We start from the raw sequence: 20,819 nt of genomic DNA, 5'->3' as shown, positions 1-20,819 counted from the left end.
TGTTATATATTTGCATTAATTGCTGCATTCTGTGGGTTTGATACCCAGAAACCCGTTTTATCCAGTTAGCTGGGGTTTTACCAGGACTCTGTTCCAAAAAGCTCTCTGTCCTCTAGATTTGCTATTCAAAAAACTGATTTTAATCTTCCAACAAGTCCAAAGGCCACAGCCTGGTAGCGTACCAAACCACTACCTGCCTACATCCCTCCAGTACCACTGTGTCCTTAAATAATTTTAAATGATAATTATTATAAAGAATCTTCACTTTTTAATTGTTTTACATGAATCATAGCAGTGTCCATGGTAGCCTTTGTGCTTAGTCCACACATATCTGTACTCTGGAACATACAAGAGCGCCCACTACTGGTAAAAAGCTGCATGCCCACAATGTGGAAACAATAGAAGAGTTAAAACTAGCTGAGATTTCCAACAAAAAAATCAGGATGATATTTCAGCTGCTCACTTTGTCCCAGTGGCCACAGGAAGGATCCTGCCGACAGCGCCAAGATTGTGGTGCAGATTAGTGATAAATAACCAATCTCAAGTGAACAAATTGCCAATTTTGTATAAAGGGAGAGACGATCATAATGCACACAAACTCTGAGCTGTCTGAGTTTCACTCACACAGAAACACTCCTCAGTGTCGCAGAATGGCAGGAAGGCGGCTTTGAGCTGCGGGAACCCATCGTCACCAGGTTTCTACTTACAGGTCAGATATTTATGATGCCACACCCAAATAAGGGATAGTTGGGGAGAAATTATTTTGTTGAAGATATAAAGTTCAGAGTAATTTTTATTATTATACTCCCTGATATTCTGATATGTTTTTAGAATAAAGTTGAGATCTCAAGAGTTACAAAACTCACCTAAATACACTGATGAAAATCATGATGTTTTCCATGATTTTAATCTTTTATTGTTTAAACTGAAACAATGAAACTGAACCACATTTATCCTCAGACATAAAACACACCATAAATAAATAAAATTTAAAAAAGAATTTGAAAACCTACTTTAATGTAAATAGTAAATGTCCTCAGTTTGTGTCACACAGAGACGTAACGCATTGGTCCGTGTGCCGAAGCGCCGAGATGCACGTTATCTACGAGGTGATTTTATTCTCACTGAAAAAGAAAACCGAGTCGTATCAACAGAGGACGCCTCTTCAGTTAAAGCCACAGGTATGGCTGAAATACTCAAAGAACTAAAATAATTTAGATCTGAAACAATAGTTAGTTTCGGATCATTAAAGGCAGAGTTAAATGTGCTACATGCAGATTTCTCAAATGTTAAAGAATGGATGAAGTTGAACAGGAATTGCTGAGAGTGAAAATGATCAAATGAAAACCTCTACATCTATATGTATGGTTCATCACAGTAAAGTTAAAAGAAAAAACGATGATAGTTGATGACATAAAGCATGTTAGAGCCAGACAGATGGAACAATAATGACATTCTGCAATGGCCTAAAGGAAAGCTGGCCTGGGGTTTATGTGAAGGATGTGAATGAAACACTATTGCAGATTTATAAATCATTATATGACAAGAACTGCCCAAATGTGATATGAAAAGGATTTGGCAAATCTTGGATACAATTGTAAGACCCAAGTATATTTGTCCTGAAAACAACTTTTTAAAAGGAGAAAGTACTTTAACTGAAAAACAAAAGATTTAGAGATGTGCCGATCAGGTTTTTTCCTCCCGATACCGATACCGATCACCGATACCGATCACATAATTATTATTATTATTTTTTTATCATAAACACTACCGGTTACATTATGTGGAAAAAGGAACCATGAATTCACCTTAATTTAGACAAACACTTGTTTTTAATAACTTTTTCCAAGAAGAAAACTAAACAAAACAGGCATTGTGCAAATTGTACTGCTATTGATAAAACTATCTTTAACAGACTGAAAACATGAAGGCTCTGAAGAGGCTAAATAATGCAAAGAGCCAAAATAAAACCTCTCAACATTGCCTAAAAATTCAAGTATAAAACTTAACAGTCAAAGGCAAAAACAGGATCCATTACAATAAACAATCCAGAGTTACTGAATGAAAACTTCCTGTTAGCATGGCGGCTAGCTGGTTACTGCTAGCTCTGATTGGCTGTTTCTGACTGAGCGGAGTAATTATGCAGAACAGGGAGGAGATCGATTATTTTCTCAGAGATTATCTGTCTCATGTTTTAATACTATGTAAAATGTATTTTTAGGTTAAGATGCTGCAGCTTTAAGCAGGTTCGGTGTGAGAGTCACCACCAGGTGGAGCAGAAGCGAAGCTCCGTCTGTCAGATATTACTACCTGTAGCGTAGCAGCGGTTCAACAGGAGAGCAGAACCAGCGTCTGACATCGCAGCTCGAAGACTTAAATCATTTTGCGGTTTATTTGTTTAGCTTTCTGACCGTCATGCTAATCCGGTGAGTGTTTGTAGCTGTGCGCTGCTTTACCTGCTATCTGATCCTCCGTATGTCTTTTTTACTGCAGTGAGCCTCGATGTAGCCAAACTCCGTCAGGTATCTCAATGTTTTTATGTCTATTAGCTTCGTTGTGTTGATGCATTTTGACCTGCTTCAGTTTTCCGCCACAACACGCAAACTTCCCCATTCACTCAGTGGTTATAGTTCCACATCGCTTCGGATTTGTTGCTGCGCGTTTGCGCAGAGTGAAGGAAAGAGGAGACCAGCTGCACAGGCAGGCTGGAAATGAAATGATCGGTATCGGCAACAAGAGCCAATGATCGCCTATCACCGATCATGCACTTTTTCACGGAAATCGGCCCGATTGTGATCGGTGACCGATCGATCGGCACACTTCTAAAAAGATTATAAATTAATTTAATTCCTTTTTTGTAAATATAGGACCAGGTCTGACTTCTTGTTTTAGACAAATAATAAAATATGAGGAGATGTGCAGAGTAGTAATATGTTTCTTGGAGAAGTGAACAAGATATTCTATCTATAGTGAGGAAAAGTAAAACTGAAATATCTGTTGACATGATGATTAAAAAACAATTGACTGTATAATTAAACCATTTACTTTTACTTACATATAAAATGGTTTGTTCAGAAATTAGATAGCTATATTGAAAAGACGAACATGATGAGAGTCAATATGGATTTAGATCAAATAAATCAACATCCCTTTCATTATTAGAACTACATGAAGAAATTACAGAAGCAATAGAAAGGAAGTTTGTGATACCATCGACCACAATGTGTTAACTTTCCAAATTACAGGATTATGGGATAAGAGGAATCGTTTATAATTGGTTAAGTAGTTATTTGACTAGCCAAAATTTGTACAGTTAGAAAATATAAAATCAGATCTTCAAAGTATAAAATGTGGAGTCCCCCAAGGCTCAGTGTTAGGACCCGAGCTTTTTATTTTGCATGTTCATGACATTTGTGAATTGTCTAAAATGTTACAATTCGTCTTGTTTGCTGACAATATAAACTTAATTTAAAAGGAAAAGATTTAAAAATCCTTATGAAACATATGGCTCCTGAGCTGTCTAAACAGACTGAGAGGCCAAAATACAATTAATTATCAATAAATTGGAATAAAACTAAATTCATGATTTTTGGTAAGAGAAATAGATGTAGAGACTGTAGAGACTGTAGAGACGGAAATGTAGAACGAGTACAGGAAGTTAAAATGTTATGGTTTATGTTGGATCATAAGCTTAACTAGAAATCTCATATAAAATTTATAAAACAAAAACTATGCAAAGGTATCGGACTTCTAAACAATGTAATTGAGATTTTATATTATTCATTTGTTGTTCCATTTCTCGCAGTTGGTAGCAATGTTGCCTTGCAGCAAGAAGGTTCAGGGTTCGATTCCCAGGGTCTTTCTGCATGCAGCCTCCATGTTCTCCCTGTGCATGGTGGGTTCTCTCCAGGTACTCCGGCTTCCTCCCACAGTCCAAAAACATGACTGTCAGGTTAATTGGTCTGTCTAAATCCTCTCTAGGTGAGTGTGTGTGCATGGTTGTATGTCTGTGTTGCCCTGCGACAGACTGGCGACCTGTCCAGGTGACCCCGGCTCTCACCAGGAACGTTAGTTGGAGAAGCAGCAGCTCCTCCTGACCCCAATAGGAACACGGGTGTTAGAAAATGGATGGATGTTCTGTGTTCTCTGTGTGGTTATATTCAGCTAAGCACACAGGGGTTCTGTAGGATTTTGGTCTGAGCGATGGGATTACCATGGTAGAAAGTTGATTCTCTGTCTGCTGAAAAATGTCAGTATTCATGTGTGATTTGGATCATCGTCCTGCGGTGAGACCTAATAACGACCCATCTGCAGTATTCTGGTCGGGGTCAACAGATTTTTAACTAAAGATGCTCTGGTGTTTCAGAGGTTTATGATCACAAACATTCTTACCAGGTTTCATTAGGTGTCAAATATTTGCGACACTAGTGAATTTGTTCAAACCAGGTGGTTCAGAGTTTGTGAAAACTGTTCATATTTCATAGATTTTTATTACCTTACTAATGCACTGATATCCTGATGATTTTCAGCATGAAGTTATAGCTGAGATTTAGAACTATTAGTTTATAAGCTGCTGCTTATAATGTTGACATATTTTAAATAAAAGAATAAAAATCAATCAGATTTCAGAGAAATAAGTGATCAAATGAAGTGAAATCAGGTTCCTCCACAGTTACGTCATAGATGCTTAACATCCAGGGGGAAGTGACATCACCAGCAGGAAACCCATATGGGCATTTAAAAGGCATGAGAAGGTTACAGAGGTCTGGCACAGATGAAGGGAAGGGTATTACCACAGGTAACATCATCAACATAATCTTGTTCTGTAAAGAGACAAAGAGACAAATCCTGACTGCAAACCTTTGACATGATTTGATCCCTTACAGAAAGCATGAGGGTATGGAGGACCAAAACTGACATAATAAGAATCTCCCTCCGAGCGCTGAGGAGGGAGCTGGAGATCGACTGGCCGAAATTAGCGTCCATAAATCGGATCAACCTTGAGCTGAATGACGTTTACTCGGCAAATATTGGAATATCTAACTCGAAACTAACTTCACTGCAGTCGGTACCACAATAAAACCACCGGGATGAAGTTTGTTTTGGTCTGTGGCCTGTAAAGATGGCACCGAGCAACTGCACCTAAACACCCCACGTCTGATGCAGTGACATAGAATCCAAAGCTCTGTTGGCCAATAGGAGAAGGCAGCTCTCCTCATTAACATAACGGTGCACACGGAAAAGTAAAGGATAGGTAATTTTATTTATATAGAGGATTTTCAGCAACAAGGCAATTCAAAGTGCTTTACATGAATTAAAAGGAAATACAAGCATGCAGGCTGCATAACTAGTTAGTAAAAACAGGAGAGGAGAAGAGGCAATGACAAAAGAACCAGGGATTGTATAAGGAAAAGACAAAACAAAATATTTACATTTCTTGACAAAAATGCATGTTTAGGGGAAATGAAAAAGAAAATATATACATTACTTGACAGAAACTCGTGTAAGGAAAAGGAAAAACTAAATATATATTTATGCTTTTATTTCTTGTCAGTTTTGGTCCTCCATAGCAGACCAGGAACCCACCAATTACAGGACAAACTCCTACCTACTGAGCCTCTGGATACAAAGATATTTTAAACACTTACATTTAAACGAAATTATTAAATAAATTGTGTATTTCCAGTAATAAATACCATATGCGTTCATGTCCATGCAGTCTTCGTTTTCACCATTGCTTGGCTGACCGGCATGCCAGTTAGTAAAAATAAACTTGGAACCGTCACTCCAAAACCAGGTCCTTTCCTGAAAGAACATCTTAGTTTTAAGCTCCTTTACAAACAAATCACACAGAACCAACCTAGACTTCAGTCACTCATTGTAGAAAATGTGAACTGTGTTTGGATCATTTCTATTTAAAACCCTCAGCTGGTCAGAGCAGCACAGGTTCTGGTTCTGTTGGAGGTCTCCTCTCATTCCTCTCCACTGTTGCTTCCTCAGCATGAGGGAGTTTAGCATAGTCAGTTATTCAATACAACAAACTGGGTTTCCTGAGATAACTGTTGGCCAGTTGATATTTTGGGCCTGCATGCAATGCATGGCAGGAACCTGTTGCTCTACACCTATCACCCTTAATGCAGCTCAAACTGCTGCGTGTTCTCCCACAAAAGTGGTATCAAAATGTTCAGCTTGATCCTGAGAAGTGCGCTATTAGTTTTAGTGGGATTCTGAGCTAAAATGGTGACATAAATTGCGAAAAAACAAAATCCCACTCAAGTCAATGGAGGCTCCGCTCTGACTCATACACAGTCATAGCTACAGTCGTTAATCACCATAGCAACGGAGCCCGGCTCCAACTCTGAGCTGCAGGCTATTATGGTCTGTCTCACAGCTCACAGACTCAGATGCGTTGCTGCCGCCCGAACCGCTGTCTGAAAGGGACACAGCCTATTTTAAATGCCAGAATTACTTTAAAATGTTTCAGCTCCTGTCTCGCAATGCATTGGCTGCAGTCATTAATTACCATAGCAACAGAGGGCAGACAGAGGCAGTGAGAAGTCTCACAACCAGAGGCAGAGAGAGGTCTCGCAATGCATTGTGGGAAAAATACATATTTCCTCGGCAGTGACGTGTGGTCAGGGGAGGCAGGTGAGGCACAGCCTCACCTCTCATCATAGAAAAATAATAATAAAATCATTTATATCGCTATTTTCACCCTGTGGTTTGTGCTATAAAGTATGTAGTTTTCATTTAACTTCACCAATTCTGACTATTTTTTCTTCAAAATTTTCGCATTTTCCCATTCAATGCTCAGAAGCGAAGCCGGAGAGGAAGCAGCGAGCTGAGCCTCACCTGGGATTACACAGCCTCTGGCTAACTGCACTGTCTGCCATTCTGAGAGCAGCTCCTCCTGCCTGTACGTCGCCAATAAAATGGTTAAAAACATTTAATGTAGGAACTGATTTTCCATAATTAAGCTTATCAATATAATGTAAAGTGTTTTTTGTCACCAGCTGTGTGTGTAACATGTTTCGTGTGTTGAGGAGCGATCAGAAACGGCAGAGAACAGATTTGAGGTGAGGAAGGCAGTTCTTTTGCCTCATGGCAGGGGGCGCTCATGGACCCAGACACTGTGACTCCACAACTGCAGAGTAAGACAGTAACAGCGCGCTAGCAGCTAGCCGTCAAGTGCAGCGATGTATTTATAGTTTTCTTCTCTTATTCTTACCACAGCAATCACTGATTAGTAATCCCAAAGTAATCATTAAGCAGTAGAAAACCATTCTACTGCAACAGACTGAATGTTCTGCTCTTTGTGTAGGAAATATCTGTGTTCATTTTTTGTAGCGTTGTTGTCAGTTGTTATGGCAATGAGTGTGTTTGTAGCTGTGCTGGTACAGAGAGCGAGAAAGTCGTGGTTTTGAGTTGTTCTTTAACGATTTTTCCCTTTTTTATGAAGCAGCACGAAATTAATATCTACATGTCCAAGTTTGATTGAGTTAACGGAGATATTCTACGGCGGCAGAGCAGCTATGGGTGGCATGTAAAGGAATAGCCTTTTTGCCCTCCAACGTTGTCCGCATGCGCAAAATTTCCTTACATAAACAATAACTTGCAGGGGGTCTAGATTTGTAAATCTGATTATGATTAAGTCAGTGCCTCACCAGCTATAAACCTCACCGCACGTCACTGTTCCTCAGACTATTCATATTTTTGAGTGTGAATTAAAATCTTTAGTATGAAGGTTAAAAAACAACAACAAAAAAAACTATCCACTGTCTTTTTTTTTTCACAATGTAAGTGAGAACCACACATGTGCGAAGCTTGTAGTCATCAGTCTCAGACTGACTTTCACTGCATGAGGTTCAGCCATTGCACTGTGATGATGAACCAGGTCAGCTATAGCACTTTAGAGGTGGACCTGGTTGAGCACGTCAGTATGGATGTACTGACTGGTTTTTACCAGGGGCAAGTTCAGCTGTGCAAACTTGCTGGCTTGCACGGACATGTTACTGGTTAAGCGTCAGAACACAGGATCCAAACCGACGGGCAGACGTTGGGCAGGCCCCAGTTAAATTTCTTCAGGGATTTAATATGTCTAGTCTAATCTGCAGTTAACTGCATCGTGTTATAACCAGGATCAACTGGAATGTCTTTGACTGAACTGACCACTTTATTAGGTACACCTGTTAATTCAATTCAGTTCATTTATAAAATGCCAATTAACAACAAATGTCGTCTCAAAGCATTTACAAAGTGCCATGAGAAATGCATATTGACATAAAAAGTGATCAACCAGACAGTTATTTACGTTTTTAAAATCTCACCTGTGGTGCATCATAACCTCCAACCCAAGATGTTGTGTGTCTTCCAGAAATTCTGAGGACAAGCTGTCTGATGAACTTGTACTCCTCTGCACTGTGGTATGAGGCCAGATGTCCATCCAATGAGAGGCAATATTTCTGAAAAAGGCAACAGTGGTTTAAACTTCCCTCTGTCCAGTGAGACAGTTGGTGCAGCTGAATATCGACCTTTAGAAATTATGGTTCTATTTGATTAAATCAGTTTCTGTAACCTTGTTGGTGGTGAATTTTATTGTGTTATCAATAAATTTACATTTCCTTTCAAAGTAGGAAATCTGCTGTGACCAGCACATCTGCTGTACCTCTGCTGCAGCCCAGGTCATTTGATAAGGCACAAACACAAAACAGCGACGCTCGAACCAACTCCAGCCTGCAGGGCAGTCAAGTTTTGTGGGAGCTGGGAAATATGAAGAAAAAAGGTAAATACGTCCATCCGATAATCAGCATCATTTTATCACCGAACACAGTCCAGAGGTTCAGCTGCATCAAACATTATGGTAAAAAAATACATATGTTATTAGAAAATACATTCACATGAAAAACCTCTGAAATGACATTTATTGGTTCTGATTCAGTTATTTTATTCAGACAATAATTTGCCTTCTTAGCGTTTCTAGCTGCCTTCTGTAAAAACTACTGTGACCTATCTGCCTTGCAGGATGGGATGTTTCTGTGCAATATGTACTGACTAAACAATTTATTAATTAACTTTATACAGAAATTAAGTCCTGAATTAAGTGCTGAAAGGACGACCAAATAAAGCTGATCTATGCAAAAGTTTCTTATCTTACATTGTTGTCTTTTAGGTGTTAGAAACTCCAACAATAAAAGAAGCACGCACCTGCCAGTTGACATGCCTGTGGATGGAAAAACCCAAAGTTTCAGAAAAAAAATTCCCAACAAAACAAAGTTTCTTCATTGAAGTTCAACCAAATAATGGCTCAGATTGCTCCATCTGATCTGCGTCAGTCAGCCAAAGCTCACAACAGGGACGTACCAATCATTGTTTTAAGTCCTTACTTACATCAGCTCCATCCCAGAGTCCAAAGCTCAGACCAAGAACCAGAGTGAAGACGAGACCAGTAGCCATCTGTGGAGTCGTTAGGAAAGTTCATAATTAGTATCACAAATCAACTCAACCAAGACAGAAAACATCACGATGAGCAGCAGGACTTTAAATGTTACCTTGTTTTGATGATGAGTTGAAGAGTCTGTTCCAGCAGCAGTTTCTGGTCACAGGATGTCTCACAGATGGAAACACAGACTTTATATATCTTCACTTTGTTTGTCTGAGAAGTGGACATTTTTGAGTAAGTCACTGTCTGTTCTCGTTTTGTCACTTTTTTACGTGTTCAAGTTGTTGCAGAATCTTCCAGGATTCGGCCAAGGACGTTTTCCTGGTGGCGTGAAGAGTTACGTACCACAAGAACTGATTAGAACCGGACCAAACCGGCTGATGTTGCCACTTCTGCTTCTCTGTCCAGAACAGTGTTCTTGTATGGAATGTGCTCTCTGATAACAGACGTGGATTAAAAAAAGGACGTATCTGTGAGATGTCGCTCTGCTTTCCCTGGCTCTGTTGGATTCAGTCTTTAAACTGACTGCCTTCAAATAAAACACTTGAAAGATAAAGTTGCAACTTTCTCAGTTCTTGAGTAGTTTCCCTACCTGTGGGATAAGGAATTTCCACCACATTCTTGGTGTCAGAAGTGGGATCTGTCATGCCAGAAGGGCTCCGTGGCAGAGGACAAGAGCTGTTGGCCATCCTGAAGGCTGAAACCAGCTTCAGTCCACCTATGTTAAAAAGAGGCCAGGTTCTGGATCCTTCTCCAGATTTGTGTCTCAAGACAATCCTGTCACAGAGGTCTAGAGATGATTCCTTTGGATTTGATGCTGGCTGCTCTGTGTTTTGCCTTTTTTGGAAACAATTAGAAAGCTTCTGCGGTCTGAATGATCTTCCAGTGCAGGGGTAGTGATGCGACACTTCAAAGGATCCTGTGCGGCTCCTGGATACTGAAATTTCCCACACTCACTGAAGGCAGCATTGACAAAAGTATAACGGTGCAGCGCAGGATGTGAAATGTTAAGCTAGTGCTACAGATCTGCAGCAGTTTCAGTCTAAGAGGAAAGACTTGAGGTCAGAGGTGATAGACTGAAGCTGAATCTTTTAAGAATAAAATCTGTTTCCATGGTAACGCCTTTCGTCAACAGGTCTCTGTATTTTTTTGCATAATTTCATGTCGATGCACTTTGCGCTGCATCAATGCTCAGAGGATTGTGGCACAGAGGTGGGACTGAAGCAGAGCAAGCTGCTGCTGCTGCTGTGCAAATAAGATAGAAACAAGTCAGTTTGCGCAGCAGGTTCTGGTGCCACTCAGGGGAAAAGCAAACCCGTTCTGATAACATGAACACAATCAATGCCGTGCACATCACAGTGACGCATAGAGCGGCAGGGTCATGGATTTCAGATTTGGAGTCACTTTAACGGCAAAAAGTACAAGAGAAACAGAACGAAAGTGAGAAAAATCATAAAAAAACAGAGACTCCTGTTAGTTTAAATTATTAACGATACTTGAGAGGTTTCATTTGTATTAACGCTTGTTTAGGTTTGTATTAAATGCCAAGACTAATGAGCAGTGGTGTGTCCAGGAAGTTTTTAAAAAGGTGTTACATCCCCACGACAGTCTTGGGAGTTTGAGGGGGAGTGTAATAAATAACCAGGGAATGAAGAGGCAAAACCAGGAGACCATAGTTAGTTTTATTTTAGGGGGTGGGGTTAGGCCCATGACCCCTAACCTGGCCACCCGGCAGCATTTTGGGCCCACTTTGAAAAATCCTAGCAGGCGAACCGAACCTCGTGGGACCGCGGGACCCGGGGCACCTGAAAGAGCCCAGCCCGGAGTACTCCGTTCCAACGAGACCCAATTTTTGGCGAGCGTGGCCGCCCGAAAATCGCAAAGTCGCTCAAAAACACTTAACTTTTTCCGAATGCTGCCGTACGGCGGCTTTTGCGGCATGTTCCAGCACCCGACACCAGGTGGCGCAGGACGTTTGGGTGCATTGCTCCCTGCTGCACGGTGGCTAATGATACCAAAAGGCCGGGATGCTGCCAGGTGACCCCCGCTGCCATCGGGCAGCACCACCTCCTGCTTCTAAGTGTCTCCCGGTTCCCCCCACCCTCATAAGCCCTCGTAAGCGCTGCCAGTCTTTATCTCTGTTCGCAAAGTGGTCCAGTAGCCGCACTCCCACCCGGGAGGCCCGGGTTCGCGGCCTGCTTGCGCAGAGAACCCATTATGTACACAATCTTGGAAAAGCACTTCATCATGTTTTGCCTCTGTGGCTTAGAAGCCAAACGCGCCAGGAGCCGAGGCAACCCTCATGGCTCCTATAGTTTAGTGGTTTAGCTGCCCGCTCTCCACCCCAGAGACCTGGGTTTGCTTCCCGCTGGCTGCAGAAAGCCTTTTCTATCTTTTTGGCTGACATAAAGGCTCATTCACTCATGATCCCCTATGGCCACCACCCTATTTCTATTAGTCTACAGAAAGACTATGTCTGGGGACTTTGTTGAGATGGCATAAGTCCCCGTTCCACCAAATGGCTGGACTGTTCCAGCAAATGGCTGGAACCTGCCCGGGATTCGGACACCCTCAGCCCCGCTACAAGTTGTCAAAAATACCCCTGCCCGGTTCTCCGGAACCAGAGGCCGGTCCCCGGACCTCCGCTGGGCCGCACCTGGTCCTGGAGGTCCAGGGGGGAGATATGGAGCTTCTTTACCCGGGATCAGAGCACCAGAACCCGGGCAGAGGCTCAGACATTCGGTGGGACCCGTGGACGTCTCCTTGTGGCTGGGGACTTTGAAATGGCACAAGTCCCGTTCCACCAAATGGCTGGACTGTTCCAGCATATGGCTGGAACTCCTACCGGGGACGGGGCACTGGCCCGGACATTCGGCGGAGCCCCTGGAAGTCTCCTGATGTCTCGTGCCCCTGGTAAGGCAGCCATTTGGCAGCAGCACCCCATGATTCTGTATGTCCGGACCTGGATTCTCCCCGATGTCTACATTACTTGCTATGAGGTCATAAGCACTATGAGCAAAGGTTACCCGTATGGCTCAAGTAGTCTTGTGGTTAATCCTCTGTGGTGCACCCCCTCTCCCCCCCAGCGACCAGGGTACGATTCCCACAAGCTGCTTAAGCCTTTTCTATCGTTTTGGCTGACAAAGGACATAAGAAGGCACTTCGGACATAGGGAAGCCTCTAGACATCCGGACATCCTTTTCAATGGGGCCTTTGCTGTTGGGGACATCCGTCTTCTCGAGGGTTTAAAGGGGATTCCTGTGCTCCGTTCAGAATGCCGCCGTTCAGAATTCCCCGTCCGGCGCGCCCCGGGGAATAAACGAAACCGGCCGGAACCTTCTCCAAAGCCCGCCTGGCTCGGGAGGCCCTGCACCATAAAGGCTCGATCGCTTGTGATCCCCAATGGCCACGAGCCTACTTCTATTATAGCTTAAGTATGGCTGGGGACTTTGTTGAGATGACACAGGTCCCTGTTGCACCAAATGGCTGAACCGTTCCTGCAAATGGCTGAAACCCCTCCCCGGGACGGGGCACTGAACCCGAGAAGAGGCTCAGACATTGGGTGGGAGCCCTGGAAGTCTCCTTATGTCTGTGCCCCTGGTAAGGCAGCCATTTGGAAGGAGCACCCCATGCTTCCCCTACGTCCGTACCTGGATGCTCCTAGATGTCTACATTACTTGCTATGAGGTCATAAGCCCTGTGAACAAAAATAACCCACATGGCTTCAGCAGTCAACCGGTTAAAGGTGCCGCAACCTTGTAAAATGGAAGCTCTGGGTCTGGTTCGATTCCCAGTTGGGGTAGCCCTCTGACTACTCCGCTAAACTACAGGATGCAAATGTGTGGTCGTGTACGGTAATGAGTTCTTTCGCTTCAGCTGGTAGCTCACACAGTTGACCCATAACTGGTCGAACATTGCATCGTCATTGTACGTCGCAAGACAACTTGAGCCGCTTTTTAACAAATCTAAATGTTTTTATTGTTGGTTCATCCAGACTGACAAGCAGGTCTGGAAATCTATTTATATGTCCGGGGACTTTGAGAAGGAACCGGTCTTCGTTCCACCAAATGGCTGGACCGTTCCAGCAAATGGCTGGACCCTCCCCGGGATTCGGACATCCTCAGCCCCGCAACAAGTTGTCAAACCCGGGCAGAGGCTCAGACATTCGGTGGGACCCCTGAAAGTCTCCTTATGTCTCGTGCCCCTGGTAAGGCAGCCATTTGGCAGCAGCACTCATGATTTCATATGTCGAGGGGCCTTACACCCGAGCCCCAGCACAACGCGGCTCAACAGGTCGAGGCCATTTGGCAGCACCACCCCATGCTTCCGTATGTCCGGGTCCGGTTCTATGGAACCAGGACCGCTCAAGGAGGTTCCGTACCCGGGGTGCCGTTACCGGGACCCCGCCCAACCTCTGGTCTGAATCCCGCGGCTCTGGGACCTCGGGGAACCGAAAACCCAACCCCACCGGCCTGAACGCCACCCGCCCTGGACCTGCGCTCCAAAAGATTTTTTCGGACCCCATCACACTCGCAGACATAGGGCAGCACCACCCCATGATGCCTAATGGCGACCCGGTTCCGGAGAACCGGGTCGCTCGAGGCGCTACCGGACCGGGAGAACCGGGTCGCTCGAGGCGCTACCGGACCGCGGGCTTTCGTTACCGGGACCCCGCCCGACCTCCGCTCCGAACCCCGCATCTGTGGGACCTCCGGGGACAGAAATCCTGACCCTACCCTCATTCGGGGTTCCCGAAAGTTCTCGCTACGCTTTTTCTTCGGAGTACCGCTTCCCGCTCCGGTCCCGGGCGGTCGGGCGACGGGACCCCCGTTTGTGACCCTCCGACCAGCGGGAGCCCACCCGTGACCTCTGGCGCTTGACCTTTCTGCCTGCAGACACGTGACATCCGGCAGCATCCCCTTCGGCTCCCTTGTGGCAGGCCTATAGCTCCTTAACAAAAGGGTTCCGTATGGCAAACGCGCTCCCCCTTTCTTCCCGGGACCCTCCCCCACCGGCCCAGACGCCGCCCGCCGTGGACCTGCGCTCCGACGGACTTTTTCGAGCCCCATCACACTCGCAGACATCCGGCAGCACCACCCCATGACGTCTTATGGCCGGATCCTCCGACCCACACAGTCACGGATCGACCCCCGAACCCGTCCTTCTTCAAATAACCAAACGTCACCATATGGCTAAAGCTCTCCCACGTGGCTCCAAACCCCCCCCCCTATCTCATCCCTCACGCCATATGGCCGGAATGAGCCCGAACGGCCAGACCCCCAAACTCAGAGAAATCCTCTGCAGAAAGGAAAACCCGGACCCTTCCAAAAGCAATACAAGAGCTCCCCCAAGTGTGTCTGGGACGACACTACGCATCCGCCCGAATGGCTAAAACTGATCCCTTATTCCCCATTCAAATGCCGCCTGATGGCCATGTTTGCAATCCATGACCCTAAGGATCATTTTCCACCATGGCGCATGACCCCATACTAATTCTCAGACATATGGGACCTCGGGACTAACCCCACCCCTATCCCTATGCCAGGAAGAATCTTGAAGGTGGCAGGGGAAAAACCTAAAGAAAAAATTAGGGTAAATAACAAAATCCAGGCTAATAAGAGACAATTCTTCAGCAAACTAACTTGGGAGAAACCATGAACCTGGTATCTTCATAAACAAGGCCCCAATCATCTACAAGCCTGGAAAAAAACAAGTGCACACACTTCCACAAACCACCACAAAGCTGCAGCACACATGCTGTCCAGTTGGCCCTGAGATCAGCGTCCCACCTAGCGTTGTACTCTGCTCATCAAGAGGCAGAGTGGAACCAGCTATGCCTGCTTCAGCTGCATGAGCTACGCAGCTACTTGAAATGGGGGAACATGCATGCAGTCACCGCTGCATGTAACAAGAGGGCTAAAAGGGGGACAGTGATAAACTTGGGATGTTACAAAATGATGTTTAAAGTACAGTGTAAAACATGCAAATGGTAGAAGTCATCACAACACCCTCAAATAGAGCTGAGCCATGTGAGAACATCATCCTGCATGTTTCAAAAATGTCCTGCGTGAGACGCCACATCCACATCCGCCAGTTTAGCAGACAGAGCTCAAAGGTTTTATGTATGTCTGTGAATGACTTTTCATTGACACATGTGAAAGAGTTGCTTCAAGTAGCTATAACAGAGTACAAACCAAACAAAACAGTGTCAGGTGTCCCTCTAAAGCAGGGGTGTCCAATGTCGGGCCCGGCATCCTGCATGTTTTAATTCTCTCCCTGGTTTTACACGCCTGCATCAAATGATGGCTTGTTAGAGGCCTAAGGAAAACACTGACTTGCTGAGATTGTTAAACCACTAGGGAGAGAACTAAAACATGCCGGACGCTGGCCCTCAAGGACCCATTTGGACACCCCTGCTCTAAAGCTTTAGGGACTAAGAAGAAAACTGTTTCAGCAGGTAATGTGTTGTAAAACTAATCCTGAAACTGTTGTGATCATCACTCTTTACGGTGATGATGAACTTTATTTGGCTCTTAATGCTGAACTGGTTCACCACTCCTGTTCCAGTAAGTATAAGCCTAGTTGTATTTATTTTGTGAATTTTCTTTTTGTTCATATACAAGTCTTTTAATACTATTGTGATAACAAATTATCACTGTCTTCAAACTGTCTCAGCCTTATTGCAAAACTGGACCTGTGTCCTTTACTGTTATTTCCTGGGTGGTAATCCCAGGTGGCGTTGTTGGCAACAAATAAAATTAATTGCATAGTCAAACCACTGAATGCCACATATGCATCAAAACAGTAAAAACATAATTATGTCATTAAGCGGTGACGCTAAATGTAACCACAGGGCAGAAAAGAACCTAAACACAGCGTAAGAAATATGTTAAATATGAAAAAACAAAGTGCAGCAAATAGAGGTTGCTCCCGCCGTCTTTTATCCAACGCATTTTCTTTTTGCTACGTCTTTTATCGCTTAAAATGAGCCCACGAACTATCACTATTGCTTCTGCATCGTCATCTGTGCTTGGTTATTCTAAAACCACATGTGGTAAGTAAGAGTTTTATGGGATTATCCTCTGGAATCGGGATGGTCGTGAGTGGAATCGGTTCGTGTTGCTCCTGCTGTGTGGCTGAACACAAACTGATCCAACCTGTTGTACTTTTATCAGCTCTGTGGTCACAGAGGTTTGGAGAATCGGCCGACAATTGGTGCCGCTGTGAACCACACTTAAGACTCACAAGCTCTACTCATCTCTCGACCACTGCCCAAATGCTCTCTGACTCTGGTCGCTATGGTAACATTTACATATCCCTTCAAAATAAGATACAGATGCGCCACAAAAATGAACATTTTACTTTCGTGAAAATTTTGACTCACAATAATGACAAATTAACGGGAGCCCTGAGCTTGTTTCTCTGCAATGAGACGGTCCCATCTGGGAGTGATGGAGACAATGACACCCAAAGTGTTGCTTATATCCACAGCCTGTTTAGTCTGAACGTGGCGAAGCAGTTTGAAGCTTCATTGCCTCATTAGCAGCCGGTCGCCGCATGTTACGCAGAGCGGCTTAATGTTTGACTCACCTACCGGTCCGGGATAAATCTATCCTCCTGTCTCTTCTCTGGGCCTTTTCCCCTTTGCAAAGAAACTTTCCAAAGACATCTGATCTGTTTCTTACTCATTTTGTTGCTTGTGGGCTCAGTGTTGGCGCGCAAGTAACAGAGAATCCGGTTAAAGGATTATCAAAATAAAAGATCCTCCAGACTCAGATAATACATAAAACGGAAATATTTCATTATTTCTTGTGCGGCCCGGTACCAATTGGTCCACGGACCGGTACCGGTCCGCGGCCTTTGGCTTAGGAAGGACTGGGATAAATGGTGTCAGGAACATGTTGGGTATCACTACCATGTTGACTTACATTGACTTACTACATTACCAAACATGAGCGCCATGTTTGGTAAGTTATTATTACTTAACGTGTGTATTATGTTAGATTAGATATTCAGGAAAGTGGCAGTGGTAGAATAGTGAAGCTGCTGAAGAAAGCTAAAGCCTGAGGAAGTTGAGGTTGTCAATTAGTTTACTGAAATATGTTACCATTTCAATAACGTATTTAGTTTGTTTACTTTTTAAGCAAACTAATTTTTACTATGAATAGAGCAGGTCAGGGAAGACATAGGAGAGCCAGCTGGAGCATCAGTGTTAAGATATAAAAAAAATATGTTAATCATAATGGAATCAAAAAGAACAGGTGAGGACTGACAGTGTTGTGGTCAAGACCACCTAATCCGAGACCAAAACAAGACCAAGACCAGAGTGTATCGAGACCGAGACAAGACCAAGACGTTTAGGGTCTGAGATCAAGTCAAGACCAAGACCAAGGGAAGTCGAAAATGAGTCAAGACCAAGACCAGCGGCCTTGGTATTACATGACACGATAAAATGTAAAATGTGATCAAAATTGCTTCTCAAATTGATCTGAAAGATCCATATTCCCATAAAAACACCTAGATATTAGATACTTAATACATTTTACCAATATTAAAAATTCCATCTCTGCTACAATCCGCGGTGGTCTCATGCCATCCCTAAAAAGATAACGCCCTGGGCGTTTGCCCATATTGCTCGTGTCAGAAACCACCACTCTCTGCACCATTAAACATAGCAATTGAGGCAATGCCCAGATGGTAAATAACGCTCAACTATGAACACTGACCAAGGAGCAACAAGCAAGAAGTAACCAAGCACAAGATGCTTATTGTGACTGTTCTCTCCCTCTCTCCTGCTACATGAACCCAGGCAGTCTGACACCATGGCAGACATTACAGCTGCCACTTTGAACGAAAACAATCAAAGAGCAATGTGCATGCTCTGCGTGCTCTTTCGTTCTTGTGTTTTAGTCAATTGTTAATGTGAAAAAATATCAACGTACATAATTAAAAATAATGATAGCTTCTGCAGTGTACGCAGAGCATTACAAGAACAAAGAACGGGTGTTCTGTAAGGTCAGATTGTCATACGCTTAGCACAAACTCACGGCTATATTTGTCAGACACGTCATTACCATAAGATTTAATTTAATCAGCAACATAGAATCATGACGTAGATCGTCATACACTATATTAACAGTTGTATGGCATCCTGACTTAGCGGTTAAGTAGGTTAATGAGTTTTACACAGGCGTGTGTTGTAGCTGACTCCAGCTGCAGCCATACAGCTGGAGTCAGATTCAATACACTTTGAATCCACATCGCATGTATATCTATATAGTTATCATTGTAAACAATTTAATGACTTATTTTTGTCATAACTTGTTGCATATGGTGAACTGACAACTCCTCTGATGGTCGGACTTAATGCACATGCGCAGGCATGGTACTCACTGCATGAATGCTATTCTGGCAGTGTATGGTGGTAATCTGATAAAACAACGGCTCTCAGTGACACTCCAGTCCTATCTTCTAAGTAAAGAGTCGTTCAGAAAAATCAAACTGTTTCTGAATGTCACATCACTATATTGCAGACTTTTGGACACATATGGACACATATGTGACAAGTCAGTCAACATCTCCGCAGCGAATGACTTTTTTTTTCATCACAAATGCTTATGTGTCTCTATACAGCTAGCTTTGCTAACATCATGTCATCGGAGCTTACCTTCTTTGAGCTACTTTTCTAAGTGACTAAAAAAGTTAGACGTAGTCCCCACCGTCTGAAAGCGAAGTGCTGCTGAGTTAGCTGTAGCCATCGGATTTCTTATGATTTATGCAGCGATATTCTATTACTGACGGTTAGACAGACATCTTCTGCTGCTGAGAGGAAACCACTGCGCATGTCTGAGAGCCGCGTGCGAGTGAAAGGTGGGGAGGGGGGAGTAACAGAAACACGAAATTGGTTGGATTTTAATTGGTGCGTTTTGCATCCACCGAAAACAACGATGTTAATAAATAAACTGGACAGTATGCTGCACGTTTAGTGATATTTTCACAGTTGCGGTCTCGACTGGTCTTGAAATAAAATGCCGAATTTTCAGTGTTTGAGACCGAGACCATCAATAAATGGTCTCGAGACCAAGACCGATCTCGAGCACTACAACACTGAGGACTGATGTCAGGTAGATTTTTTCCCCCACACTATTTATAAGGGTAATGATAAGGAGAGACGAAGAGAGCTTGAGGAGAGGTTTTAAAATAATTATTTTTTCTAGGTTATGCAATGAATAGTGTTGAGATGTATAATAAATACATCTGCAAATCAGCTGTTAAAATTCTTATTCAGAGTGATAAAAACATACTTTTATCTGTAGCTAGTTCTCATTCTGATCCGGTACATTACTGTAGCGTCTGTAAATACATGAATCCATGCAGGAACATCAGGATGCAGACAGGGAGGCAGAGACAGAAACATAACAGTAAATATTTTTAATTTAATGTTTGTGGCTGAAAATGACAGGAAAAAAAAACATTTAGGCTTTTTTGCCTCAGTCTGTTTTTCAACCTTTTCAGCGCCACGGCTCATGTTTGGTAAGTTACTGAATGCAGGGCTGCTAACCAGTGAGGAGCTAAGGTGTCTGTTAGATGTGAAAAGTATATTTTTATTTATTTTTGTGGGGCAAACAGTTGCACTGATGTAGAGTTCAAGAACAAAACTTGGTTTTTAGATTTTAATTACTGTATTGAGTTTCAAGCTGCTGAGTCCTATTTTACTGTTTTTTACTTTAGAAAAACGCAGAACCAGTTCAATTGCCAGTCAACATATCCATCCATCCATCCATTTTCTTCCTCTTATCTGGGGTCGGGTCAGCAGCCTAAGTAAGGACTTCCCTCCCCAGCCACTTCTTCCAGCTCCTCCAGGAACCCCAAGCCGTTCCCAGGCCAGCTGAGAAACATCGTCCCTCCAGTGTGACCTGGGTCTTCCTCCTCCCGGTGGGACATGAACTCCTCACCAGGGAGGCGTCCAGGAGGCATCCTGACCAGATGGCCGAGCCTCAACTGGCTCCTCTCGACGTGGAGGAGCAGCAGCTCTACTCTGAGTCCCTCCTGGATGACTGAGCTTTTCACCCCATCTCTAAGGGAGAGCCCAGCCACCCTGTGGAGGGAACCCAGTTTGATCAATAAAATTTGATACATTTTATTGATTTTGACCAATAAAATTGATCAAAATCTTGTGTGCTACCAGAGTATTTATCTTGTTAGTTGTGAGGGCAAATGATGAAGTGAGTGTTCAGTCCTGGAATGACAGTTGTTGGGTTTATTGTTCAAATAAACTCTGAAAAAGATCACAAAGACACAAAAACTCTTTGTGAAACGCGTCAGACTCAGGTGTGTCAAAGTTGAGACACATCTAAAAGGTGCAGGAGACCGGCCCTCC

At 43.7% G+C, this 20,819-nt stretch overlaps 1 protein-coding gene across 1 annotated transcript; it reads right to left on the bottom strand.

Annotated features, from left to right (window-relative positions):
* Positions 1–4,524: 4,524 nt before the first annotated feature.
* LOC106906580 (ladderlectin-like) lies at positions 4,525–9,959 on the bottom strand. The gene is made up of 6 exons (XM_088003564.1): positions 9,388–9,959; positions 9,205–9,220; positions 8,666–8,760; positions 8,328–8,462; positions 5,697–5,805; positions 4,525–4,823 (listed from the first exon to the last, which is right to left on the bottom strand). The coding sequence occupies exons 1-6, from the start codon at positions 9,451–9,453 to the stop codon at positions 4,756–4,758; spliced, it is 489 nt and encodes a 162-aa protein (XP_087859690.1). The 5' UTR covers positions 9,454–9,959; the 3' UTR covers positions 4,525–4,755.
* Positions 9,960–20,819: the final 10,860 nt, after the last annotated feature.

This window comes from Poecilia mexicana, unplaced genomic scaffold, assembly GCF_051168715.1.
Source record: "Poecilia mexicana isolate PSO_F unplaced genomic scaffold, ASM5116871v1 scaffold_23, whole genome shotgun sequence".
NCBI lineage: Eukaryota > Metazoa > Chordata > Actinopteri > Cyprinodontiformes > Poeciliidae > Poecilia > Poecilia mexicana.
This window is presented reverse-complemented; position numbering and strand designations above follow the sequence as displayed.